Source organism: Ranitomeya variabilis, chromosome 1 (genome assembly GCF_051348905.1).
Source record: "Ranitomeya variabilis isolate aRanVar5 chromosome 1, aRanVar5.hap1, whole genome shotgun sequence".
In the NCBI taxonomy this organism is placed as follows: domain Eukaryota; kingdom Metazoa; phylum Chordata; class Amphibia; order Anura; family Dendrobatidae; genus Ranitomeya; species Ranitomeya variabilis.
The window spans coordinates 846443516-846469780 of record NC_135232.1 but is presented as its reverse complement, the minus strand read 5'-3'; the positions used below and the strand labels follow the sequence as shown (position 1 = coordinate 846469780).

General features: G+C 41.4%; 1 protein-coding gene across 1 annotated transcript in view; it reads left to right on the top strand.

The window, feature by feature from the left end:
• The first annotated feature begins 28 nt into the window (after positions 1-28).
• IBSP (integrin binding sialoprotein) overlaps positions 29-26265 on the top strand; it is a 55014-nt gene continuing 28777 nt past the window's right edge. The window contains exons 1-5 of the mRNA XM_077261296.1: positions 29-81; positions 1514-1572; positions 2452-2502; positions 18788-18868; positions 24057-24098. Coding sequence (XP_077117411.1) covers positions 1519-1572; positions 2452-2502; positions 18788-18868; positions 24057-24098 — 228 coding nt within the window. The 5' untranslated portion in view covers positions 29-81; positions 1514-1518. The remainder of the gene's footprint in view (positions 82-1513; positions 1573-2451; positions 2503-18787; positions 18869-24056; positions 24099-26265) is intronic.

Sequence of the window (26265 nt, the reverse complement as noted above, 5' to 3'; positions counted from 1 at the left end):
GTTTATATTGCAACATGTCCAACTTACCCGTCAGGCTAAATCTGTGCTCTTCACTCTAAACTTCAGAACATTTTGAAAACGGTAAGAAGGACTTTGTTCCATTACTAGAACTTATACTCTTCTCTTCTATTTGCCTGTTATCTGCTAGATATTTCATCCTTATATAGATTTGTGCTATTAATTACGTGAGAAAAGGTTAGCTATGAGTAAATATTTGGATTGATTAGACTTTGGATACCCAATGTGTCCAACTCTATTGACATTCTGCAATGTCTTTCGATGTTTGTCCTTTATAGGGATGTCAAGTTGCTCTAGAGACTGAAAACCTTATGTCTAAAAAGTGTTAGTCTTATTTTATTGAACAACTAATGTGTTTCTTACATACTTTGATGTTTTATGTTATTAAAATTGTAATGGACCGTTGAAGAAAAAGCTTTGAAGGCTTCTACAGACCAAGGGCCATTGGAATACAAACTTCTCATCCCAAGCTAGAGAGCTGGCTATAACTAACATTGTAAGGGGAAATACACCCAAACTTCAATGAAAGGAATCATGTATGCAATCCATATGGGACAGCCACAATTTTCATTCTAAGGCTGTAGCAAACTTTAGAGTCCTAAAACCTATTCTAAAATATAACATATGCAACACTTTAAGAACAGAGCTGTGAAAACCAAGTGTATCACAACAATGGGGAAACGTATTCCTGCCATCTTGTTCTACCAGCATGATGTTTAGCATGTGCTTTCTTACTTTTCAGTTCACAATTTAAAAGGAAGTGGATTTCATAATAATTAATCATTACTCTTCTTAGAAAGAAAATAGGTAATAATTTTACAAAATAAATTTTGTTTCAACTTTTTTTGTGATCATTAACATTAACCAAAAAAGTCACTACTGAAATTAATCTACCGTAAGTAGTGTCTACTATTTGTTAATACTGGATATATGAAATTCAATATTGTTTCTAAAGGTAAGGTAGCCCCAAATCGAAGAATACAATTGAGCCCATTTGGTGTTGGTTGTCACCATTATTCATCTAACCATCTAAAGCTTGATTTTGTTTTCATTCTCTTTCTCCCGCCATGTTGTTTGGTTTAATGTCCCAGAGCCCTGATTGCTAATATTTATTGCCAATGGGGAGATCTCCGTACAGATTCTCACAGCCTATGAAAATTAGGGATTCAGGCAGCCTGGACCAGGCCCTGTTTCTCCAAGGAACCAATAGCAGTCACATGTGCTATGCTAAACATGCCACTATATATGGGATTTCTAAGCAAATTGTGCAACACAATGTGAGTATCTTTTCCATATAGACATGTACACATTGTGATGCTTCATAGTAAATCCTAAAACTCAACAAATGAGTTTCAATAGTCCTTCTTAGAAAATCAACTTTACAAGGTGGATTTCCAGTTATACTCTAGGAAATATAATGATTTTTCCAAACTGCCTATTTATGTCGTCCGTATCATAATCTTTCCACCCATATGTATTTATGTTCCATTGACAGGAAAAATGAAGGCAGCACTCATATTTATCGCTCTTTGGGGTCTCAGCAATGCATTTTACGTAAGTATTTTTAAGTGGGAAATGATTTATAAGGCTGGTGCCATCATTTATCATCATTACTTAGTTTAAAAAAAAAGAAAAAACATAATATGTTCTATTACATTCAAGCATTTTACTATTACACTTTTTGCTCAAACTGTTTGGATGTTCTAGGTTATCTTCCCCCTGCTAACAAACCTACTGCCCCTGACATTGCGCTTTTCTTCATTTCATGTGTCCTCTTGAAGCAAAGGGGTAAACATCACATTTCTGTGCCAAGGGCAGAGTCCAAAATGTTTTATTAGTATTCAGCATCTTACAGTAAATACGTATTTATTTTTAAAAAATAATAAAATATATTATCCCGAGAGGTTGATAGTGGATACTGGGTCATGGTGACATCACTCCCCATGAACACTGATGTAATCACTCTAGTGGACAAATGTAAAAATGTTTTGTCCTTGATAGGTTTAAAATGTTTTTATATATATTTATATATCATGATTGGCACTGTTTCCAGGAAAAACATACCATACACGTTTTTCCAATTTCATTCAGCCCCTTCAAGTTAACTATGCAATTAGAATTATTGCAACCCCCATATTGCAAATATAAAGTTTATTAGCAACATTTACCATCTTTCTGCTGCTATTTAAATTTCACTTATTTCTATGGTTTTTTGCAAACAGCAGAATGTTTATAGATTTTTCTTAATAAACCTAATTTGCCACAGGGGGGAGAGTAATTTTGACTGCAACTGTAGTGGTGATTGGTATTGAAACGGTAATCTAATTGTTACCCTGAATAAAATGCTCAACTGTATATACAGTAGTTGTAAAGCTGCAAAAATTCTGCAGAAAAAATTAGGTTTCTATGAACAAATTGTTTATTTTTATTAAGATAAACCGTTTCCAAAGAAAATGGAAAGGAGATGATTCTGAAGAAAAAGGGGTAAGCAATTGTTGGTTTGTTTTTCTGAGGTATCATAACATTAATATGTTAATTGTGTTTTGATTTAAACTCATAGAGATGCCTTCATTCCATTAAAGCTATAACTATATTATACAGCAAATTGGGGAAGGTAGAGGTACATGTAGTTCCATGTTCAGTGCTGTATCTTAGACATTGTTTTATAGTTTAGATTTTCAGCTTGGACAATTGCTATTCACACTGACCTCCCCACCTCACAGTATATACATATATGTACAGCATAGTATATATATATATATATATATATATATGTGTATATATAAATATATATACCGTATATACTCGAGTATAAGCCGACCCGAGTATAAGCCGACCCCCCTAATTTTGCCACAAAAAACTGGGAAAACTTAATGACTCGAGTATAAGCCTAGGGTGGAAAATGCAGCAGCTACTGGTAAATTTCAAAAATAAAAGTAGATACCAGTAAAAGTAAAATTAATTGAGACATCAGTAGTTTAAGTGTTTTTGAATATCCATATTGAATCAGGAGCCCCATATAATGCTCCATAAAGTTCATGATGGGCCCCATAAGATGCTCCATACAAAATACGCCCCATATAATGCTGCATACAGTTTATGATGGGCCCCATAAGATGCTCCATATTAAAATATGCCCCATATAATGCTGCACAAATGCTGATTATGGCCCCATAAGATGCTCCATAGACACATTTACCCCATATAATGCTCCACAAATGTGGATTATTGCCTCATAAGATGCTCCATATAGATATTTGCCCCATATAAAGCTGCACATGGCCCCATAAGATGCTCCATAGAGATATTTGCCCCATATAATGCTGCACATAGCCCCATAAGATGCTCCATACAGATATTTGCCCCTTATAATGCTGCACATGGCCCCATACAGATATTTGCCCCATATAATGCTGCACATTGCCCCATAAGATGCTCCATACAGATAATTGCCCCATATAATGCTGCACATAGCCCCATAAGATGCTCCATACAGATATTTGCCCCATATAATGCTGCACATGGCCCCATAAGATGCTCCATACAGATATTTGCCCCATATAATGCTGCACACAGCCCCATAAGATGCTCCATACAGATATTTGCCCCATATAACCCTGCACATGGCCCCATAAGATGCTCCATACAGATAATTGCCCCATATAATGCTGCACATGTCCCCATAAGATGCTCCATACATATATTTGTCCCATATAATGCTGCACATAGCCCCATAAGATGCTCCATACAGATATTTGCCCCATATAATGCTGCACATGGCCCCATAAGATGCTCCATACAGATATTTGCCCCATATAATGCAGCACATGGCCCCATACAGATATTTGCCCCATATAATGCTGCACATGGCCCCATAAGATGCTCCATACAGATATTTGCCCCATATAATGCTGCATATGGCTCCATAAGATGCTCCATAGATATTTGCCCTATATAATGCTGCACATGGCCTAATAAGATGCTCCATAGAGATATTTGCCCCATATAATGTTGCACATGGCCCCATACAGATATTTGCCCCATATAATGCTGCACATAGCCCAATAAGATGCTCCATACAGATATTTGTCCCATATAATGCTGCACATGGCCCCATAAGATGCTCCATACAGATAATTGCCCCATATAATGCTGCACATAGCCCCATAAGATGCTCCATACAGATACTTGTCCCATATAATGCTGCACATGGCCCCATACAGATATTTGCCCCATATAATGCTGCACATGGCCCCATAAGACGCTCCATACAGATATTTGTCCCACATAATGCTGCACATGGCCCCATACAGATATTTGCCCCATATAATGCTGCACATGGCCCCATAAGATGCTCCATACAGATATTTGCCCCATATAATGCTGCACATGGCCCCATACAGATATTTGCCCCATATAATACTGCACATGGCCCCATACAGATATTTGACCCATATAATGCTGCATATAGCCCCATAGGATGCTCCATACAGATATTTGCCCCATATAATGCTGCACATGGCCCATACAGATATTTGCCCCATATAATGCTGAACATGGCCCCATAAGATGCTCCATACAGATAATTGCCCCATATAATGCTGCACATGGCCTCATAAGATGCTCCATACACTGTTGCTGCAATTAAAAAAATAAAAAATCACATACTCACATCTCAGGCCCCCGGCACTTGCTATATTCACCTGCTCCTCGTTCCACCAACGGCCGCCGCTGTGTCTTCCCCGTCCTCTGCACTGACGTTCAGGCAGAGGGCGGCACGCACTAATCGCGTCATCGTGCTCTCTGACCTGAGCGTCACTGCAGAGGACGCGGAAGACACAGCGGCGCTGACGGAGGAACGGGGAGCAGGTGAATATCGCGCACTGCATTATACTCACCTGCACCTGGCGCGGTCCCTGCACTTCTGTTCCCCGGCACCGGCAGCTTCTTCCTGTAGTGACCGCGCCTGGAGCAGGTGAGTATTATTACACAGCTCCGCTCCCCCTCCTCTGCCGACCCCTGGGTGATGACTCGAGTATAAGCCGAGAGGGTTACTTTCAGCCCAAAAATGTGGGCTGAAAATCTCGGCTTATACTCGAGTATATACGGTATATATATTTCTATGTGTATAAATTATATACTCAGCTGGTGAGTGTAAGTTTTCGGAACATCCAATGAATAAGGCCACCACATTAAAGCTTCTTATATTATACACCATGTTTCAAATTATTAAGCAAATGATATTTTTCTTGGATTTTCCTAAATGGTCGGTGCAAATGTCAGTCAGTCTAATAAAATTCATCACCCGTTAGTGTATATATTGAATTTTATTGAAGAAACCTCCCAATCATAACAGTATAATCTCCAAAATGAATAAAAACTCAAAATGCACTGTTCCAAATTATTAGGCACAGTAGAATTTCTAAACATTTGATATGTTTTAAAGGACTGAAAATGCTCATTTGCGGAATTTGCAGCATTAGGAGGTCTCATTCACTGAACAAAAAAGCTATTTAACTCCAAAACATCCTAACAGGCCAAGTTACATGTTAACATTGAACCCTTCTTTGATATCACCTTCACAATTCTTGCATCCATTGAGTTTCTGCTTGTATTTCTTTGCATGAAGTCAGAATAGCCTCCCAGAGCTGCTGTTTTAATGTGAACTGCCTCCCACCCTCATAGATCTTTTGCTTGATGATACTACAAAGGTTCTCTATAGGGTTGAGGTCAGGGGAAGATGGTGGCCACACCATGAGTTTATCTCCTTTTATGCCCATTGTAGCCAATGACTCAGAGGTATTCTTTGCAGCATGAGATGGTGCATTGTCATGCATGAAGATGATTTTGCTCCTGAAGGCACCTGTCTGCTTTTTTTACCATGAAAGAATGTTGTCAGTCAGAAACTCTATATACAGTACTTTACAGAGGTAATTTTCACACCTTCAGGAACCTTAAAGGGCCCTACCAGCTGTTTCCACATGATTCCGGCCCAAAACATGACTCCTCCACCTCCTTGCTGAGATTGCAGCCTTGTTGGGACATGGTGGCCATCCACCAACCATCCACTACTCCATCCATCTGGACCATCCAGGGTTGCTCGACACTCATCTGTAAACAAGACTGTTTGAAAATTAGTCTTCATGTATGTCTGGGCCCACTGCAACCATTTCTGCTTGTGAACACTGTTTAGGGATGGCCGAATAGAAGGTTTATGCACCACAGCAAGCCATTGAAGGATCCTACACCTTGAGGTTCGAGGGACTCCAGAGGCACCAGCAGCTTCAAATAACTGTTTGCTGCTTTGTAATGGTATTTTGGCAGCTGCTCTCTTAATCAAATGAATTTGACTGGCAGAAACCTTCCATATTATGCCTTTATCTGCATGAGCTCTGTCTGTGCTCTGCTTCAGTCACAAATCTCCTCACAGTATGATGATCACTCTTAAGTTTTCGTGAAATATCTAATGTTTTCATACCTTGTCCAAGGCATTGCACAATTTAACGCTTTTCAGTAGCAGAGAGATCCTTTTTATTTCCCATATTGCTTGAAATCTGAGGCCTGCTTAATAATGTGGAACATCATTTTTAAGTAGTTTTCCATTAATTAGAATCACCTGGAAAACTAATTATCACATGTGTTTAAGATTGATTTCAGTGATCCCTTGAGCCCTGAGACACAATACCATCCACGAGTTTATTTGAAAAACAAAACAATTAAATCTTTATGACACTTAAATCTAATTTGCATAATAATTTGGAACACAATGTATGGGCTGAGGTAGGCAGAAAATTCAAAACAATCAAGAAAATTTTGGAATTATGGAAATCATAGGCCTTAACCCGGAGTCACACTAGACTGTAATACGGACGAGTGCTATGCGATAAAAAATCGCATAGAACTTGGACCAATGTTAATCTATGGGTCAGCTCGCCTCATCCAATATTTTATCGGGCATATTCAGTGTGTGAGTGAAATCGCAGCATGCTGCGATTGTCAGCGTATCCCAGCCGAGAATCGCCAATGGAAGTCTATGGGTGCAAGAAAACTCGCACACCACACGGAAAATCAGTGTGACTTGCGAGAAATACGCGTCGGTGTACTGTAAAATCACACTGACAGGTTAAAATAGAACAGATAAAATAAACGTCTACACATAGTGTGTACATATATATATATATATATATATATATATATATATATATACATACAGTGGGGCAAAAAAGTATTTAGTCAGTCAGCAATAGTGCAAGTTCCACCACTTAAAAAGATGAGAGGCGTCTGTAATTTACATCATAGGTAGACCTCAACTATGGGAGACAAACTGAGAAAAAAAAATCCAGAAAATCACATTGTCTGTTTTTTTATCATTTTATTTGCATATTATGGTGGAAAATAAGTATTTGGTCAGAAACAAAATTTCATCTCAATACTTTGTAATATACCCTTTGTTGGCAATGATGGAGGTCAAACGTTTTCTGTAAGTCTTCACAAGGTTGCCACACACTGTTGTTGGTATGTTGGCCCATTCCTCCATGCAGATCTCCTCTTTTTTTTTGCTATCATATATATATATATATACTAGATGGTGGCCCGATTCTAACGCATCGGGTATTCTAGAATATGTATGTCCACGTAGTATATTGCCCAGTGACGTAGTATATTGCCCAGCTTTGTAGTATATAGCAGAGCTATGTAGTATATTGCCCAGCCACGTAGTATATTGGCCAGCCACGTAGTATATTGCCCAGCTATGTAGTATATAGCAGAGCTATGTAGTATATTGCCCAGCCACGTAGTATATTGCCCAGCTATGTAGTATATAGCAGAGCTATGTAGTATTTTGCCCAGCCACGTAGTATATTGCCCAGCTATGTAGTATATAGCAGAGCTATGTAGTATATTGCCCAGCCACGTAGTATATTGCCCAGCTATGTAGTATATAGCAGAGCTATGTAGTATATTGCCCAGCCACGTAGTATATTGCCCAGCCACGTAGTATATTGGCCAGTTACATTGTATATTGCCCAGTGACGTAGTATACAGCAGAGCCACATAGTATATTGTCCAGTGACGTAGTATACAGCACAGAGCCACGTAGTATATTGCACAGCCCATGTAGTATATTGCACAGCCCATGTAGTATATTGCCCAGCTATGTAGTATATTGCCCAGCCATGTATGACACAGGTAAAAAAATAAAAAATAAACATATACTCACCTTCCGCCGGCGCATTGTAGCTCTGTCGACTGGCAAGTCCTTGTAGCGCAGGACCTGTTATGACATCGCGGTCACTGTCATGGTTCCCAATGGCAGGGACTCAGGCAAAAACGGACTAGCTCTAGGAATGATGGAATCTCCGATGACCGCGACGCTGAACCTAACACGCAACTAATAGTAGCCAGGGGGTGTGCCTACGATTATCCCTAGACACCTCGCACCAGCCGGAGATCTAGTTACCCCTAGTAGAGGAATACACAGACCTGGCTTGCCTCCAGGGAAACCCCAAAAGTGATAGTAGCCCCCCACATATAATAACGGTTAGGTAAGAGGAAAACACGTACGCAGTATGAATATAGATTCAGCAAAGAGAGGCCCTCTGACTAGATTGCAGAAAATACAAAAGAGGACTTCGCGGTCACCTCAAAACCCTAAACAGCCATCCTGAAATTACTTTAACTCCGTTATCAACTCATGACACCGGAGTAGTAATTTCAGATCACTAGAGCTTCCAGCAGCAAGAGAAATATAAATGCATGCTGGACAAACAAACACAAAAAATGCCAAAGATCCAACTTAGCTGAATTGCAGACTTGGAGCAGGTAGCAAGCAACAGAGGTGCTCTGGAAACATTGATTGCCGGCACTAGAATGACTGAGAAGCCAGACTAAATAGGAAACTCCCAGTTTCCTGATGGGAACAGGTGAAAGACAAAAGTCAGCCAGTACCACCAGTAACCACCAGAGGGAGCCCAAAAACAGAATTCACAACAGTACCCCCCCCCTTAAGGAGGGGGCACCGAACCCTCATGAGAACCACCAGGGCGATCTGGATGCGCCCTATGAAAGGCGCGAACCAAATCAGAGGCATGAACATCGGAGGCAGCCATTTAACCAAATATTGAAGTCTCCGTCTGGAAACGCGAGAGTCCAAAATCTTCTCCACAACATACTCCAATTCACCCTCCACCAGCACAGGAGCAGGAGGCTCAACAGAAGGAACAACCGGTACCTCGTACCTCCGCAACAATGACCGATGGAAGACATTATGAATGGTGAAAGATGCTGGTAGGTCCAAACGAAAAGATACAGGATTAAGAATCTCCAAAATCTTATAAGGACCTATGAACCAAGGTTTAAACTTAGGAGAAGAGACCTTCATAGGGACAAAACGAGAAGATAACCACACCAAGTCCCCAACGCGGAGATGATGACCCACACGACGATGACGATTAGCAAACTGCTGAGTCTTCTCCTGAGACAACTTCAAATTGTCCACCACATGACTCCAAATCCGGTGCAGTCTATCCACCACCGTGTCCACTCCAGGGCAATCCGAAGATTCCACCTGGCCAGATGAAAAACGAGGGTGAAACCCTGAATTGCAAAAGAAAGGAGAAACCAGAGTGGCAGAACTGGCCCGATTATTGAGGGCAAACTCTGCCAACGGCAAAAAGGCGACCCAATCATCCTGATCAGCAGACACAAAACACCTCAAATAAGTCTCCAAGGTCTGATTAGTTCGCTCCGTCTGGCCATTAGTCTGAGGATGGAATGCAGACGAAAAAGACAAATCAATGCCCATCCTGGCACAGAACGCTCGCCAGAACCTAGACACAAATTGAGACCCTCTGTCAGAAACGATGTTTTCCGGGATACCATGTAAACGAACCACATTCTGAAAAAATAAAGGAACCAACTCAGATGAAGAAGGCAATTTGGGCAAGGGTACCAAATGAACCATCTTAGAAAAACGGTCACACACCACCCAAATGACGGACATTTTCTGAGAAACCGGGAGGTCCGAGATAAAGTCCATAGAGATGTGCGTCCACGGCCTCTTCGGAATAGGCAAGGACAACAACAATCCACTAGCCCGAGAACAGCAAGGCTTGGCCCGAGCACAAACATCACAAGACTGTACAAAGGCACGCACATCCCGAGACAGGGAAGGCCACCAGAAGGACCTGGCCACCAAATCTCTGGTACCAAAAATTCCAGGGTGACCTGCCAACACAGAAGAATTAACCTCCGAGATGACTCTACTGGTCCACTCATCTGGAACAAACAGTCTCCCAGGCGGACAACGATCAGGCCTATCAGTCTGAAACTCCTGCAAAGCACGTCGCAAGTCTGGAGAGACAGCAGACAAAATCACCCCATCCTTAAGGATACCCGTAGGCTCAGAATCACCAGAGGAGTCAGGCTCAAAACTCCTAGAAAGGGCATCTGCCTTCACATTTTTTGAACCCGGCAAGTATGAAACCACAAAATTAAACCGGGAGAAAAACAACGACCAGCGCGCCTGTCTAGGATTCAGACGCCTGGCAGACTCAAGGTAAATCAGATTCTTGTGATCAGTCAAGACCACCACCTGATGTCTAGCACCCTCAAGCCAATGACGCCACTCCTCAAATGCCCACTTCATAGCCAAGAGCTCCCGATTACCGACATCATAATTTCGCTCGGCGGGCGAAAACTTTCGAGAGAAGAATGCACATGGTCTCATCACTGAGCAATCGGGACTTCTCTGCAACAAAACCGCCCCCGCTCCAATCTCGGAAGCATCAACCTCGACCTGAAAAGGGAGCGAAACATCAGGCTGGCGCAACACAGGGGCGGAAGAAAAGCGGCACTTAAGCTCCCGAAAGGCCTCCACAGCCGCAGAGGACCAATTGGCAACATCAGCACCCTTCTTAGTCAAATCAGTCAGAGGTTTAGCAACACTTGAAAACCCAGTTATAAATCGACGATAGAAATTAGCAAAGCCCAAGAACTTCTGAAGACTCTTCAGGGAAGTAGGCTGCGTCCAATCACAAATAGCCCGAACCTTGACAGGATCCATCTCAACAGAAGAACGGGAAAAAATATACCCCAAAAAGGAGATCTTCTGAACCCCAAAAATACACTTTGAACCCTTTACAAACAAAGAATTGGCCCGCAAAACCTGAAAAACCTTCCTAACCTGTTGAACATGCGACTCCCAGTCATCCGAAAAAATCAAAATATCGTCCAAATACACAATCATAAATTTATCCAGGTATTTACGGAAAATATCGTGCATAAAGGACTGAAAGACTGAAGGAGCATTAGAAACACCAAAAGGCATTACCAAATACTCAAAATGGCCCTCGGGCGTATTAAATGCAGTTTTCCACTCATCTCCCTGCTTAATCCGCACCAAATTATACGCACCCCGAAGATCAATCTTAGAGAACCACTTTGCCCCTTTAATACGAGCAAATAAATCAGTCAATAGTGGCAAAGGATACTGGTATTTGACTGTAATCTTATTCAACAGGCGATAATCAATACAGGGCCTCAGGGAGCCATCTTTTTTACCCACGAAAAAAAAACCTGCTCCTAAAGGGGATGAGGATGGACGGATATGTCCCTTTTCCAAGGACTCCTTAATATACTCTCGCATAGCAGCATGCTCAGGCACAGACAGATTGAACAAACGACCCTTGGGAAACTTGCTGCCAGGAATCAAGTCTATAGCACAATCACAATCCCTGTGAGGGGGGAGAGAACTAAGTTTAGGCTCCTCAAAAACATCACAATAGTCAGACAAAAATGCCGGAATTTCAGAGGGAGTAGATGAAGCAATGGAAACCAAAGGTACTTCCCCATGAGCCCCCTGACATCCCCAGCTTAACACAGACATTGTTTTCCAGTCAAGGACTGGATTATGAGTTTGCAACCATGGCAATCCAAGCACTAAGACATCATGCAAGTTATGCAACACAAGGAAGCGAATCACCTCCCGATGGTCAGGAGTCATACACATAGTCACTTGTGTCCAGTATTGTGGTTTATTCCTAGCCAATGGTGTGGAGTCGATACCCTTCAGAGAGATAGGAACTTCCAAAGGCTCTAGGCTAAACCCACAGCGTCTGGCAAAGGACAAATCCATAAGACTCAAGGAAGCGCCAGAATCCACATAGGCATCCACAGTAATAGATGATAATGAACAGATCAAAGTTACAGACAAAATAAACTTAGACTGTAAAGTGCCAATTGCAAAAGACTTATCAACCTTTTTTGTGCGTTTAGAGCATGCTGATATAACATGAGCAGAATCACCACAGTAGAAGCACAACCCATTTTTACGCCTATAATTCTGCCGTTCACTTCTGGACAGAATTCTATCACATTGCATAATCTCCGGTGTCTGCTCAGAAGACACCGCCAAATGGTGCACAGGTTTGCGCTCCCGTAAACGCCGATCAATCTGAATAGCCATAGTCATGGATTCATTCAGACCTGTGGGCGTAGGAAACCCCACCATGACATCTTTAACGGCGTCAGAGAGACCTTCTCTGAAATTCGCCGCCAGGGCGCACTCATTCCACTGAGTAAGCACAGACCATTTTCGAAATTTTTGACAATATATTTCAGCTTCATCATGCCCTTGAGAGAGGGCTATCAAGGCCTTTTCAGCCTGAATCTCCAAATTAGGTTCCTCATAGAGCAACCCCAGTGCCAGAAAAAACGCATCCACATTGAGCAGCGCAGGATCCCCTGGTACCAATGCAAATGCCCAATTCTGGGGGTCACCCCGCAACAAGGAAATCACAATTTTAACCTGCTGAGCGGAGTCTCCAGCGGAGCGAGATCTCAGAGAAAGATACAATTTACAATTGTGCTTAAAATTCAAAAACCGAGATCTATCTCCAGAAAAGAACTCAGGTATAGGAATCTTGGGTTCTGACATAGGAGCATGTATAACATAGTCTTGGATATTTTGAACCTTAGAAGCAAGAGTATTCAGGTTTGTAGCTAAACTCTGGATATCCATTTCTTAACAGCTGAGATCTGAGCCATTCAGGGGTTAAGAGGAGAGAAAAAAGCAGCAGATTGCAATTATGGCTAGACAGAACTTCTGAGCAAAAAAAAAAAAAAAAAATGTCAGAAACTTCTTTTTTCTCTGTTTCTTCAGCCAATACCTTTAATACATTATGGCCGGCAATACTGTCATGGTTCCCAATGGCAGGGACTCAGGCAAAAACGGACTAGCTCTAGGAATGATGGAATCTCCGATGACCGCGACACTGAACCTAACACGCAACTAATAGTAGCCAGGGGGTGTGCCTACGATTATCCCTAGACACCTCGCACCAGCCGGAGATCTAGTTACCCCTAGTAGAGGAATACACAGACCTGGCTTGCCTCCAGGGAAACCCCAAAAGTGATAGTAGCCCCCCACATATAATAACGGTTAGGTAAGAGGAAAACACGTACGCAGTATGAATATAGATTCAGCAAAGAGAGGCCCTCTGACTAGATAGCAGAAAATACAAAAGAGGACTTCGCGGTCACCTCAAAACCCTAAACAGCCATCCTGAAATTACTTTAACTCCGTTATCAACTCATGACACCGGAGTAGTAATTTCAGATCACTAGAGCTTCCAGCAGCAAGAGAAATATAAATGCATGCTGGACAAACAAACACAAAAAATGCCAAAGATCCAACTTAGCTGAATTGCAGACTTGGAGCAGGTAGCAAGCAACAGAGGTGCTCTGGAAACATTGATTGCCGGCACTAGAATGACTGAGAAGCCAGACTAAATAGGAAACTCCCAGTTTCCTGATGGGAACAGGTGAAAGACAAAAGTCAGCCAGTACCACCAGTAACCACCAGAGGGAGCCCAAAAACAGAATTCACAACAGGTCACATGACCGTGTAGCGGTCACATGACCGTGACGTCATGGCAGGTCCTTTCCGCGCAGGACTTCTGATGACGTTGTGGTCACATGACCATTACATCATGGCAGGTCCTTCTGCCAGACTATCCGTGCACCGGAACGTGGCGGTTGCATCGCAAGGAGCGGGAAAGGCGGCGTAGGTGAGTATATAATCATTTTTTATTTTTTTAATTATTTTTAACATTAGATGTTTTTACTATTGGTGCTGCATAGGCAGCCTCAATAGTAAAAATCTTGGTCACACAGGGTTAATAGCGGCGGTAACGGAGTGCGTTACCCGTAGCATAACGCGGTCCGTTACCGCCGGCATTAACCCTGTGTGAGCGGTGAGCGGAGGGGTGTATGCGGGCGCCGGGCAGTGAGTGCGGGGAGAAAGGAGCGGCCATTTTCTTCCGGACTGTGCGTGTCGCTGATTGGTCGCGGCAGCCATGACAGGCAGCTGCCGAGACCAATCAGCAAACGAATAACGGTGACAGAAAGACAGAAGGACAGACGGAAGTGACCCTTAGACAATTATATAGTAGATATATATATATATATATATATATATATATATACAGTACAGACCAAAAGTTTGGACACACCTTCTCATTTAAAGATTTTTCTGTATTTTCATGACTATGAAAATTGGACATTCACACTGAAGACATCAAAACTATGAATTAACACATGTGGAATTATATACTTAACAAAAAAGTGTGAAACAACTGAAATTATGTCTTATATTCTAGGTTCTTCAAAGTAGCCACCTTTTGCTTTGATGACTGCTTTGCACACTCTTGGCATTCTCTTGATGAGCTTCAAGAGGTAGTCACCAGGAATGGTTTTCACTTCACATGTGTGCCCTGTCAGGTTTAATAAGTGGGATTTCTTGCCTTATAAATGGGGTTGGGACCATCAGTTGTGTTGTGCAGAAGTCTGGTGGATACACAGCTGATAGTCCTACTGAATAGACTGTTAGAATTTGTATTATGGCAAAAAAAAGCAGCTAAGTAAAGAAAAAACGAGTGGCCATCATTACTTTAAGAAATGAAGGTCAGTCAGTTCGAAAAATTGGGAAAACTTTGAAATTGTTCCCAAGTGCAGTGGCAAAAACCATCAAGCGCAACAAAGAAACTGGCTCACATGTGGACCGCCCCAGGAAAGGAAGACCAAGAGTCACCTCTGCTTCTGAGGATAAGTTTATCCGAGTCACCAGCCTCAGAAATCGCAGGTTAACAGCAGCTCAGATTAGAGACCAGGTCAATGCCACACAGAGTTCTAACAGCAGACACATCTCTACTACAACTGTTAAGAGGGGACTTTGGGCAGCAGGCCTTCATGGTAAAATAGCTGCTAGGAAACCACTGCTAAGGACAGGCAACAAGCAGAAGAGACTTGTTTGGGCTAAAGAACACAAGGAATGGACATTAGACCAGTGAAAATCTGTGCTTTGGTCTGATGAGTCCAAATTTTAGATCTTTGGTTCCAACCACCTTGTCTTTGTGCGACGCAGAAAAGGTGAACGGATGGACTCTACATGCCTGGTTCCCACCGTGAAGCATGGAGGAGGAGGTGTGATGGTGTGGGGGTGCTTTGTTGGTGACACTGTTGGGGATTTATTCAAAATTGAACGCATACTGAACCAGCATGGCTACCACAGCATCTTGCAGCGGCTTGCTATTCCATCCGGTTTGCGCTAGTTGGACCATCATTTATTTTTCAACAGGACAATGACCCCAAACACACCTCCAGGCTGTGTAAGGGCTATTTGACCAAGAAGGAGAGTGATGGGGTGCTACACCAGATGACCTGGCCTCCACAGTCACCAGACCTGAACCCAATCGAGATGGTTTGGGGTGAGCTGGACTGCAGAGTGAAGGCAAAAGGGCCAATAAGTGCTAAGCATCTCTGGGAACTCCTTCAAGATTGTTGGAAGACCATTCCTGGTGACTACCTCTTGAAGCTCATCAAGAGAATGCCAAAAGTGAGCAAAGCAGTCATCAAAGCAAAAGGTGGCTACTTTGAAGAACCTAGAATATAAGACATATTTTCAGTTGTTTCACACTTTTTTTGTAAAGTATATACTGTAATTCCACATATGTTAATTCATAGTTTTGATGCCTTCAGTGTGAATGTACAATTTTTATAGTCATGAAAATACAGAAAAATCTTTAAATGAGAAAGTGTGTCCAAACTTTTGGTTTGTACTGTGTGTATATATATATATATATATATATATATATATATATATATATATATATATAAACATATATATATATATATATATATATATATATATATATTTATATTTCATAGAGAGTTAGATAGCAGAATAGCCGATAATTCAATTATCGGGTTCTGTAAAATCATTGCAGAACCCTACAGGATATGAGACATGGTTTACATACAGTCAACCATTGCATATCAGTTAGATTTTAATATGTCTCTCACTAATAATGTTAGTAGTGTGTGTGTGTGTCAAATTTTGGAGCTCTAGGTGTCAAATTAAAGGGCTAATTCACTGAAAAAACTGGTGTGGGCTCCCGTGCAATTTTCTTTGCCAGAGATGGAAAGCCAGTGACTGAGGGCAGATCTTAGTAGCCTAGAGAGGGACCATGGTTATTGGCCCCCCCGGCTAAAAACATCTGCCCCCAGCCACCGCAGAAAAGGCGCATATGTAAGATGCGCCTAGTCCGGCACTTTGCCTGTTTTTTCCCATTGACCTGTTGCATTGGCATATGGGATAATAAGGGGTTAATGTCACCTCCTTCCTATTGTAAGGTGACATTAAGCCTGGTTAATAATGGAGAGGTGTCAATAAGACACCTATTCATTATTAATCCAATAGTCTAAAAGGATTAAAAATACACACACACATCAAGAATAAAGTCTTTTAATGAAATAATTACACACACAGGTTTACCATCTTTATTGCACCCTCAATCCAAGCGAAGCCCTTGTTTTTCTGTAAAAAAATCCAAAATAAAAAACCAACAATATTCCATACCTGTCCGCCATACAGTCAATTCCCACTCTGTAAATCCATCTCAAAGGGTTAATTAGTTTACAACCGGGAGCACTGCTAATGCTAAAGTTTCTGAACATTTTCCCACGCTGTCAGTTCACCGCGCCAGGCGGGGAGTTGGAGCATGCTCAGTGACTACCGCTGACGTCACTTAGGCTGTGCTGACTCCCCGCCTGACGCGGTGAACTGACAGCGTGGGAAAATGTTCAGAAACTTTCCCACACTAATCAGTTCATGTACAGTCTGGCGAGGAGGCTGCGCAGGCAACTTTTCATTCATTCCCCAGTAATTTACAGCTGGGAGTGGCCGCATGGGGCTCGGGGCAGATATTTTTACCCCTTGGACATAACTATGGTCCCTCTCTAAGCTATCAATATCTGCCCTCAGTCACTGGCTTTCCCTGTCTGGTGGAGAAAATTGTGCGGGAGCCCACGCCAGTTTTTTCCATGAAATAACCCTTTAATTTAATACCTAGAGCCCCAAAATTTGACACACACACTACTAACATTATTAGGGAGGGATATATAAAAATATAACGGATATGCAATGGTTTACTGACAATTGAATTCCCGGCTTTTCTGCTATCTAGCTCTGCATGAAATAAATATATATATATATATATATATATATATATATATATATATATATATATATGCATATATATATATATATTTTCACAAATATTTGAGCCCATGAATCCATTATATGTCCATTTTGCAAGCGGGCGAGAAAATCTCGTCATACGGATGCCATACGGATGACTCATGGATACTTTTTTGAGAAAAAATTGCATCCTCGCACTGCACAAGTATCACTGTTCATGAAACATTTGTGCAATTCTCGTCCATGTAAAACAGACCGATTTTTTAATTTTTTTATTTTTTTTATACACTATGTGTGACGCCAGCCTTATAGACATGCTACTCACATAGAAATGATGAAGAGATGGAAGCAAAATTTTTAACCCATCTCAATTTATTCAGTATCATCTATAAGCACGACATACTGAAATACACACATTTCCACATCACGCATGCTGCCATTGAGGTTATTAATGGTTGTCTGAGTAATGTTCTGTTATGCTTATCCATCCTATGATTTCAATAACTCTATAACTTTTCCTTCTCGACTTGTATATATAATATATATATATATATTGTATATATATATATATATATTGTATATTTATCTACAGTAGAAATGTTATTTTTAGACCAGTGGAACAAATGCTGTGAGCGTGGGCATGTGTGGGATCACTGACCATATGTCTTTTGGCAGAGAATGCCTACAATTACATAATTATAGGGAGCACCACATTCACCTCCTGTACTTTGGAAGTCGCACAGTGAGTGATCATTAAGGTGAATACATAGCCCACTAAAGATGTGATAGAGCTTATTTTTCAGGCACACAAAATCCATTTTAAAAGCTGAGCCTTTTTTTGATGGAGCAGACCTTTATTTGACCCAAACAGTTGCTTAGCCTCCTGTATAATTTGTGTAGGTAGTATGGTTGGGTACATGACCCCTTTTCTCTCCATAGCCTTCTGGTGTTTGTATCATATTAGAACTGTCATGAATCTGATCTCTGAATGTGACACCAGGTGAACAGTAGAAATGAACCTTTATCGCACCCTCAGTTATACACAGGACACATTTACCAGGAGAATCACCCATTGTGTTTAGATTCAATTATATAGTATTCTCTCCACCATATGATTTACCTACATAAATTAAGGGGCAACGTCCCTTTACAAAAGTAAAACATGTACCTTTTAATGTACTATCAAATGAAAAAAAATCTTCAACTGTATGTTTTTTTTCTGTCCTTCAGGCATTAAGACATAGATATAGCAACAACTTTTTCCGACGTGTGTACTTTCAGGCTCCTCCTAAATACATAACTTATGCTAAGGTAAGAACATGCTCTTCTATTTGTCTAATGTGTCTGTTATTCACCACTGCTGTCTAGTTATTTGCCAAAGCAGAAAACTAGATGAGCACACCGTTGTAGGCCTCCACCAACACATACGTTTCTGAGATCTAGAAAGCCCCTCAGCCTGGGCAATTGAGTCCAATATACAGTAAGAGAGAACAAAATGGCCTCTCTGGTAAAATATTGGCAGATTTATTACATTTCCATTAAAAACAGGTTACAAAGAGGACAGTGTTCTGGTGTTGATGCATTTTGACTTTAGCAGTCTTAATTGTAACAACAATGATATTTAACCCCTTAACGACCAGAGGTACTTTTGATTTTGCATGTTCATTTTTTGCTTCCCTTCTTCCCAGAGCCAAACATTTTTTATTTTTAGTCAAAATGGCCATCTGAGGGCTTGTTTTTTGCAGGATGAGTTGCAGTTTTGAACGGCGCCATTGGTATCGTGTACTGGAAAATTGGGAAAAAATTCAAAGTGCGGAGAAATTACAGAAAAAAAGTGCAATCCTACAGTTGTTTTTTGTTTTGCTTTTTTGCTAGGTTTGTGCTACAACTGACCTGCCATTGTGATTCTCCAGGTCATTACGAGTTCATAGACACCAAACATGTCTAGATTCTTTTTTATCTGGTGGTGAAAAAAAATTCCAAAGTTTGTTAAAAAGAAATTGCACCATTTCCGATACCCGTAGCGTCTCCATTTTTCGTGTTCTCCGGTTGGGTGAGGGCTAATTTTTTGCTGCCATTTTTAATGATATAATTTTAGTTCAAATATGATCTTTTGATCACCCGTTTTAATTTTAATGCAATGTCGGGGCGACCAAAAAGCGTAATTCTGTTGTTTTGACTTTTTTCTCGCTACGCCAATTAGTGATCAGGTTAATCCTTTTTTTATTGATAGATCGGGTGATTCTGAAAGCCACAATACCAAATATGTGTATATTTGATTCTTGCTTTATTTTGAATGGGGCGAAACGGGGGTGATTTGTACTTTTATATTTTTTTATCTTTTTTATATTTTTTAATTTTTTTTTTCACTTTTGGCATGCTTCAATAATCTCCATGGGAGACTAGAAGCTGCCATAACCCTATCTGCTCTGCTACATAGAGGCGATAATCAGATCGCATGTCTGTAGAAGAATTACTCACTTGCTGTGAGCGCCGACCACTGGGCGGCGCTCATAGCAATCCGACAGTGACAACCATAGAGGTCTCCAGGAGACCTCTGGTTGTCACGCCAACCCATCGGTGACCCACGATCACATGATGGGGGTCACCGATGGGCGGATTTCCAGCGCGATTGCCGGAAGTGCACGTTAAATGCCACAGTCAGCATATGACAGCAGCATTTAACAGGTTAATAGCCGCGGGTGGCTCGCGATCGAAATAGCTGACATGTGCCGGGAAAGATGTTGGCTCACCGCCGGAGTCCACATCAAAGGGAGGGAGTCCGACATCGGTGTACTATTACACCCGATGTCGCAAAGGGGTTAACCATTCCTAACAACATAGTGGCAGAGTCACTGGAAAATTGCTGCTTGAGGGCGTCTACCCTCAACTATGCACATTTGTTTCCACAGACCACATGACTGGTCCATTATAGTCAATTTATGACAATGTAGCATTTGTCTGGTTTCATTCATCTGGTCAGTGTTTGGTATAATGGTCTAAAATTATTGGCACTTATCATCTTAAAGGATTCCTGTCAGCAAGTTTTTGTATCCACATTAATATAAACTTTGTTAAGTTCCTGTAAAGCTGAATAAATCCATAGATTTGCTCTAGCAATCCATTTCTCCAGCAAGTGCAATGGAACCTTGCTCTGTACTCCCAGCTCTCCCGCCTCTATCCCTCTTTTCCCACCTGCCACTGACTGACAGGACACTCTTCTCTTAGCGATCTACTTCCCTTCCTTAGATCTCACACAAGTACCGCCATACCAGATTTCACAACATCCCTAGTACCTTACGCCTCTCTGTAAATTGTAGTGCTTGTGCAAGATTTCGGGCATGGCAGCAGGTCACTGAGAGGATAATGACGTGACAGTCAGTGATGAGAGGCCCCGGATGGCGGGGAAAGACAAAGAGGAACTCTAAGTGTAGGGCCAATCCACATGCACTTGGGATCTCTTTAAAATAGAAACACAAATTGCTAAAATGAAGGTATGGATTTATTCAATAATTCAGTGACATAATATAAATTATATAAGTCTAGGGTACAAAAACCCGATGACTAGTTCAAATTTCATAGCAAAAAAGGTCATTATCTCATAGGTTTCCTTTATTACTTCTACATAGATATATAGTTAGTATTGTTAAAATAAGGCACATGTCCATCAATTCTACTGAGGGATAGGAAAGGAGAATAGGGTATATGTACATCCATAATTCACGATCCAGTCTGCCCTAAACAGCACATTTTATCCTGATTCTGAGTGTCAATCGACTGCATCAACATGTAGTATGCAAATTTTATACATTTGTATAAATACAGTGGCTTGCAAAAGTATTCCCCCCCCCTTGGCTTATTTTCATGTTTTGCTACTTTACATTCTGGAATATCACAGGTTTTTAGGGTTGGTATCAATTTTCCTACAATTGTGACAATTTGTTTTTCTTTCATTGTGAAGCAGACAACAACTATAACAAAATAACTTACAACTTTAGTGTGTATAAATATTCACTCCCTTAGCCTGCTTTTGCGGTAATTACAGCTGCACGTCACTTTGAATAAGTCTCTAGGAGCTTTAGGAGCTTGCCACATCTGACCAATTAGACTTTTGCTCATTCCTCAAGGCAAAACTGCTCCAGCTCCGTCAAGTTAGATGGTTTCTTCTGGTGAACAGCAATCTTCAAGGTGATGAGCCATGTTGGTTTGACGCTAGACCTAGCAACTACATTGGTGGCCAAAAAAGTTCAATTTTGGTCTCCTCTGACCACATCACCTTCATCCATACTTTGTCTTTTGGCAAACTCAAAATGAGCCTCACATTTTTTGTGTGTAAGTGTAGGCTTTTTTCTGCCCATTCGTCCATAAAGGCCACCTCAATGGAGTCTATTACTTATTGAGGTTGTATGGACAGACAATCCAGTCTCTGCTTGGGAACTCTGCAGCTCCTTCAGGGTTACTTTTGATCACTATGCTGCCTCTCTGATTAATGCCCTTCTTGCCCGGGCTCAGAGTTTTGGTGGGCAGCCCTCTCTTGGCAGGTTTGTTTTGGTAACATGTTCTTTCCATTTGATGATAACTGATTTGATGGTGCTCCAAGCGATTATCAGACATAGGGATATTTTTTTATAACCCAACCCTGACTTCTCAGCAACTTTGTCCCTGACTTGTTTGGAGAGCTTCTTGGTCTTCATGGTGTTTGGTTAGTGGTGCCTCTTGTATGGTGCTGCAGCCTCTGTGGCCTTTCAGAAAAGGTGTGCATATACTGACAGACCATGTGACTCTTATATTGCACACAGGTGTACTTTCTTTCACTAAGCATGGGACTTATAAAGGTAATTGCTTGCACCAGAAATTTTCAGGGGGTTCATAGCAAAAGGGGTAAACACATATGCACATGACACATTTTTTTATTTGATCCCATAAATGTAATTTATGCCTATATTTTTCTCACTTCACTTCAGCAACTTTCACTATTCAGTGCTGATGCATCACACACAAATAGGATTACAAAAATATTTAATCACATTTCATAATATAACAAAATAGGTAAAAAGCCCAATGGGGGTCAAATACTTTTGAAAGCCACTGTTATTATGTTATTATCTTCAAAAAATGCATCTAAGCCCTTTTTTAAATCATCAATGTTTTCCAGTGTGACCAGTTCCTGTGGTAGACTGTCTTATAGATTAAGGGCTCGTTCACACGAGTGTATAATGGTCTGTGGAAAAAATCACGACCTGCTACAAGTGGCTCCAGAATTGGGATCACGTGCACCCATAAAAGTATATGGCCACGTTCACACGTTGCGGCTTGCTCTGCGGGTTAATCCCGCAGCGGAATTGATAAATCTGCAGGGCAAAACCGCTGCGGTTATCCCTGCAGATTTATCGCGGTTTGTTCCGCGGTTTCCGCTGCGGGATTACTCCTGTACTATTGATGCTGCATATGCAGCAATATGCAGCATCAATAGTAATGTAAAAAATAATAAAAAGTGGTTATACTCACCCTCTGACGTCGCGATCTCCCCGGCGCTGCACGCGGCTGTGCCGACAAGGACCTTCGTGACGTCACGGTCATGTGACCGCGGCATCATCACGGTCATGTGACCGCGACGTCACCACAGGTCCTGCAAGCACAGCAAACCGAAGACCGGATGCCGCGGGCAGCGCTGAGAGGTGAGTATAGCATCATTTTTTTATTTTAATTCTTTTTTTTACACCAAAATATGGTTCCCAGGGCCTGGAGGAGAGTCTCCTCTCCTCCACCCCGGGTACCATCTGCACATTATCCGCTTAACTTCCCGCAACGTGGGCACAGCCCCATGCGGGAAGTGAGCGGATCAATGCATTTCTATGGGTGCAGAACCGCTGCGATTCTGCACCAAGAAATTACATGCTCCTTCTTTTTTTCCGCAGAAAAGCCGCGCGGCTTTTCCCACGGAAATCCGCAGCGTGGGCACAGCGGGTTTTGTTTTCCATAGGGTAACATTGTACTGTACCCTGCATGGAAAACTGCTGCGGATCCGCAGTGTCAAGTCCGCTGCGGATCCGCAGCAAAACCCGCAAAGTGTGAACATAGCCTATGGGTGTGTGTAAACTTCAAACAGCACCTGAATGTCACTAGAGTGCAATTCGACATCCATGTACCAAGACAATGGAGAAGATGGACAAATTAAGTTCTCCATCTTCTCCACACCTATGCTCCAAATCTCTCATGCAAGGGAATTGGATCCCAGTAAACTGCCAGAGTTTGAGCCGAGTGTCATTGGCATAATCGAGCCGATTCTCTCGCATGACATAATCTATGCTCGTGTGACCCCAGCCTAATATTTCTCATGGCAAAGAAGGTCTGTTTCCTCTGGAGATTGAAACTTTTTTTTCTCTTAAACAAGATCATACCCTCTTATCTTATGAGGGGGTTTACATGAAACTGCTTTTAACCATATTTTTTATATGGGCTATATTTATAGTTGCACATATTATGATTTATCTTCCAGGCAAGCGATTCTTCAGAAGAAAATGAAGATAGCTCTGACGAAGTATGTATATGCGATCTATTTTTACTTTGCTCCTGTTTAATATACAAATATACATGTAGAAATTTATTTTTGTACTAAAAAAATCATTGACAATATTTTCTTTTCATAAAGCAAAGTATTACTGCTCATCACTATAATGAGACCTCTCTCCACAGTTAACATAAAATTACGATTCTAGAGCATTTTCCCAATAATTTTGCATTGCACTGCTCTTCTGTTATTTCGTCCTACAAATTTATAAATACACTAGCTGTACTACCCGGCTTCGCCCGGGTTAATGACTGCTGTTAGCAAAATAGAATGTGTTAACAAAAATGTATTCTGCACACAAAAACCACAAAACAAATAGATAGAAATGTAATTATTAAAAGGCAAAAACTAAGCTAATAGAAGCATTTCACAACATATATTAGCTTTGTTATACTGAGAATGTCTTTGTTGCCTATATTAACCAATCAGAGCTCAGGTTAATTAACTGTAGCAAAATAGAAGCTGAGCTGTGATTGGTTGCTATTGGCAGCCTGATAAATCCCCAGCCAACAGGAAGCCCACCCCCTGGCAGTATATATTAGCTTACACATACACATAATAGACAGGTCATGTGACTGACAGCTGCCGTATTTCCTATATGGTACATTTGTTGCTCTTGTAGTTTGTCTGCTTATTAATCAGATTTTTATTTTTGAAGGATAATACCAGACTTGTGTGTGTTTTAGGGCGAGTTTCATGTGTCAAGTTGTGTGTGTTGAGTTGCGTGTGGCGACATGCATGTAGCGACTTTTGTGAGATGAGTTTTGTGTGGCGACATGCGTGTAGCAACATTTTGTGTGTCGAGTTGCATGTGACAGGTTAGTGTAGCAAGTTGTGTGCAGCAAGATTTGTGCATGGCGAGTTTTGCGCGTGGCGAGTTTTATGTGTGGTGCGTTTTGAGTATGTGCAAGTTTTGTGTGAGGCAACTTTTGCATGTGGTGCAACTTTTGTACATGTGGCAATTTTTCTGTGTGTGCAAGTTTTGCATGAGGTGAGTTTTCCATGAGGTGAGTTTTGCACGTGTGGCGAGTTTTGCGTGAGCCTAGTTTTGCATATGGCGAGTTTTGCATGTAGCGAGTTTTGCGCGTTGCGAGTTTTGAGTGGTGACTTTTGTGTTTCGACTTTTATGTGGCGAGGTTGGTGTGTGTGTGGTGAAATGTGTGCTGAGGGTCGTATATGTGTTCAAGCACGTGGTAGTGTGTGGCGCATTTTGTGTTTGTGTTCATATCCCCGTGTGTGGTGAGTATCCCATGTCGGGGCCCCACCTTAGCAACTGTACGGTATATACCCTTTGGCGCCATCGCTCTCATTCTTTAAGTCCTCATTGTTCACATCTGGCAGCTGTCAATTTTCCTCCAACACTTTTCCCTTCACTTTTTCCCCATTATGTAGATAGGGGCAAAATTGTTTGGTGAATTGGAACGCGCGGGGTTAAAATTTCACCTCACAACATAGCCTATGACGCTCTCGGGGTCCAGACGTGTGACTGTGCAAAATTTTGTGGCTGTAGCTGCGACGGTGCAGATGCCAATCCCGGACATACACACATACATACATACACACATTCAGCTTTATATATTAGATATACCTGTATGTAATCTCCTGTATATAGTATATACCTGTGTGTCATCTCGCCTATATATAGTATATATCTGTGTGTCATCTCCTCCTGTATATAGTATATACCTGTATGTCATCTCCTCCTATACATAGCATATACCTGTATGTCATCTCCTCCTGTATATACTATATACCTGTAGGTAATCTGCTCCTGTATATAGTATATACCTGTGTGTCATCTCCTCCTGTATATAGTATATACCTGTATGTCATCTCGTCCTGTATGTAGTATGTACCTGTATGTCATCTCCTCCTCTTTTCACATGAGGATGTTCCGAATCTAGTGCAAGTCTCATAAAACTCAGCATACCAGCAAGGAAACTGACATGTGGCAGATCTGAATCTTGCACCACAGATCAGTTTGCACTGAGTAAAAAAAAAAAAACGAAGCATGAGATTTCCATAAATCCCAGCCACTTTGCTGTAGCTGTGATGCGTTTTTGATGCAGCGAAGATATACAGTGTCAAAAACTGAACAAAAACTCATACTCATTGTGGGCACATAGTCGTCACACGT